This window comes from Penaeus monodon, chromosome 27, assembly GCF_015228065.2.
Source record: "Penaeus monodon isolate SGIC_2016 chromosome 27, NSTDA_Pmon_1, whole genome shotgun sequence".
NCBI lineage: Eukaryota > Metazoa > Arthropoda > Malacostraca > Decapoda > Penaeidae > Penaeus > Penaeus monodon.
Window position 1 is genome coordinate 5,995,619 of NC_051412.1, and position 300 is coordinate 5,995,918.

Below are 300 nucleotides of genomic sequence, written 5' to 3' on the forward strand. Positions count from 1 at the left end.
CAACACTTTTATCTCTAGAATAAGCAGACAGTCACTTCCCTTTCCATTCAGAAAGGCAAATCATCCATAGCACTAACCTATCAGTAATGTTATTAGTTCGTACCAATCCTCTTAAAGACACGTGAATCGAAGTATAATCTCATGTCGACCCTCTCTTCCTCAGGTCATATGCAAGCCATCCTCAACGAGCCTCTATTCCTTCTTCGCCTTTGCCATCCTCATGCTTGACATCACAGGCAACATCATGGCAACGATTGACATCTCAATCAACGTCACAGGGTCTACGGGAACTGTCACGAC

General features: G+C 44.0%; 1 protein-coding gene across 1 annotated transcript in view; it reads left to right on the forward strand.

The window, feature by feature from the left end:
• The window catches only part of LOC119590346 (protein FAM91 homolog), a gene marked incomplete at its 3' end in the record, with an annotated part of 2,006 nt that extends 1,706 nt beyond the window's left edge, over positions 1 to 300 (forward strand). Inside the window, 1 exon segment of the mRNA XM_037939019.1 lies at positions 164 to 300. Within this exon segment, the coding sequence (XP_037794947.1) occupies positions 164 to 300 (137 nt within the window).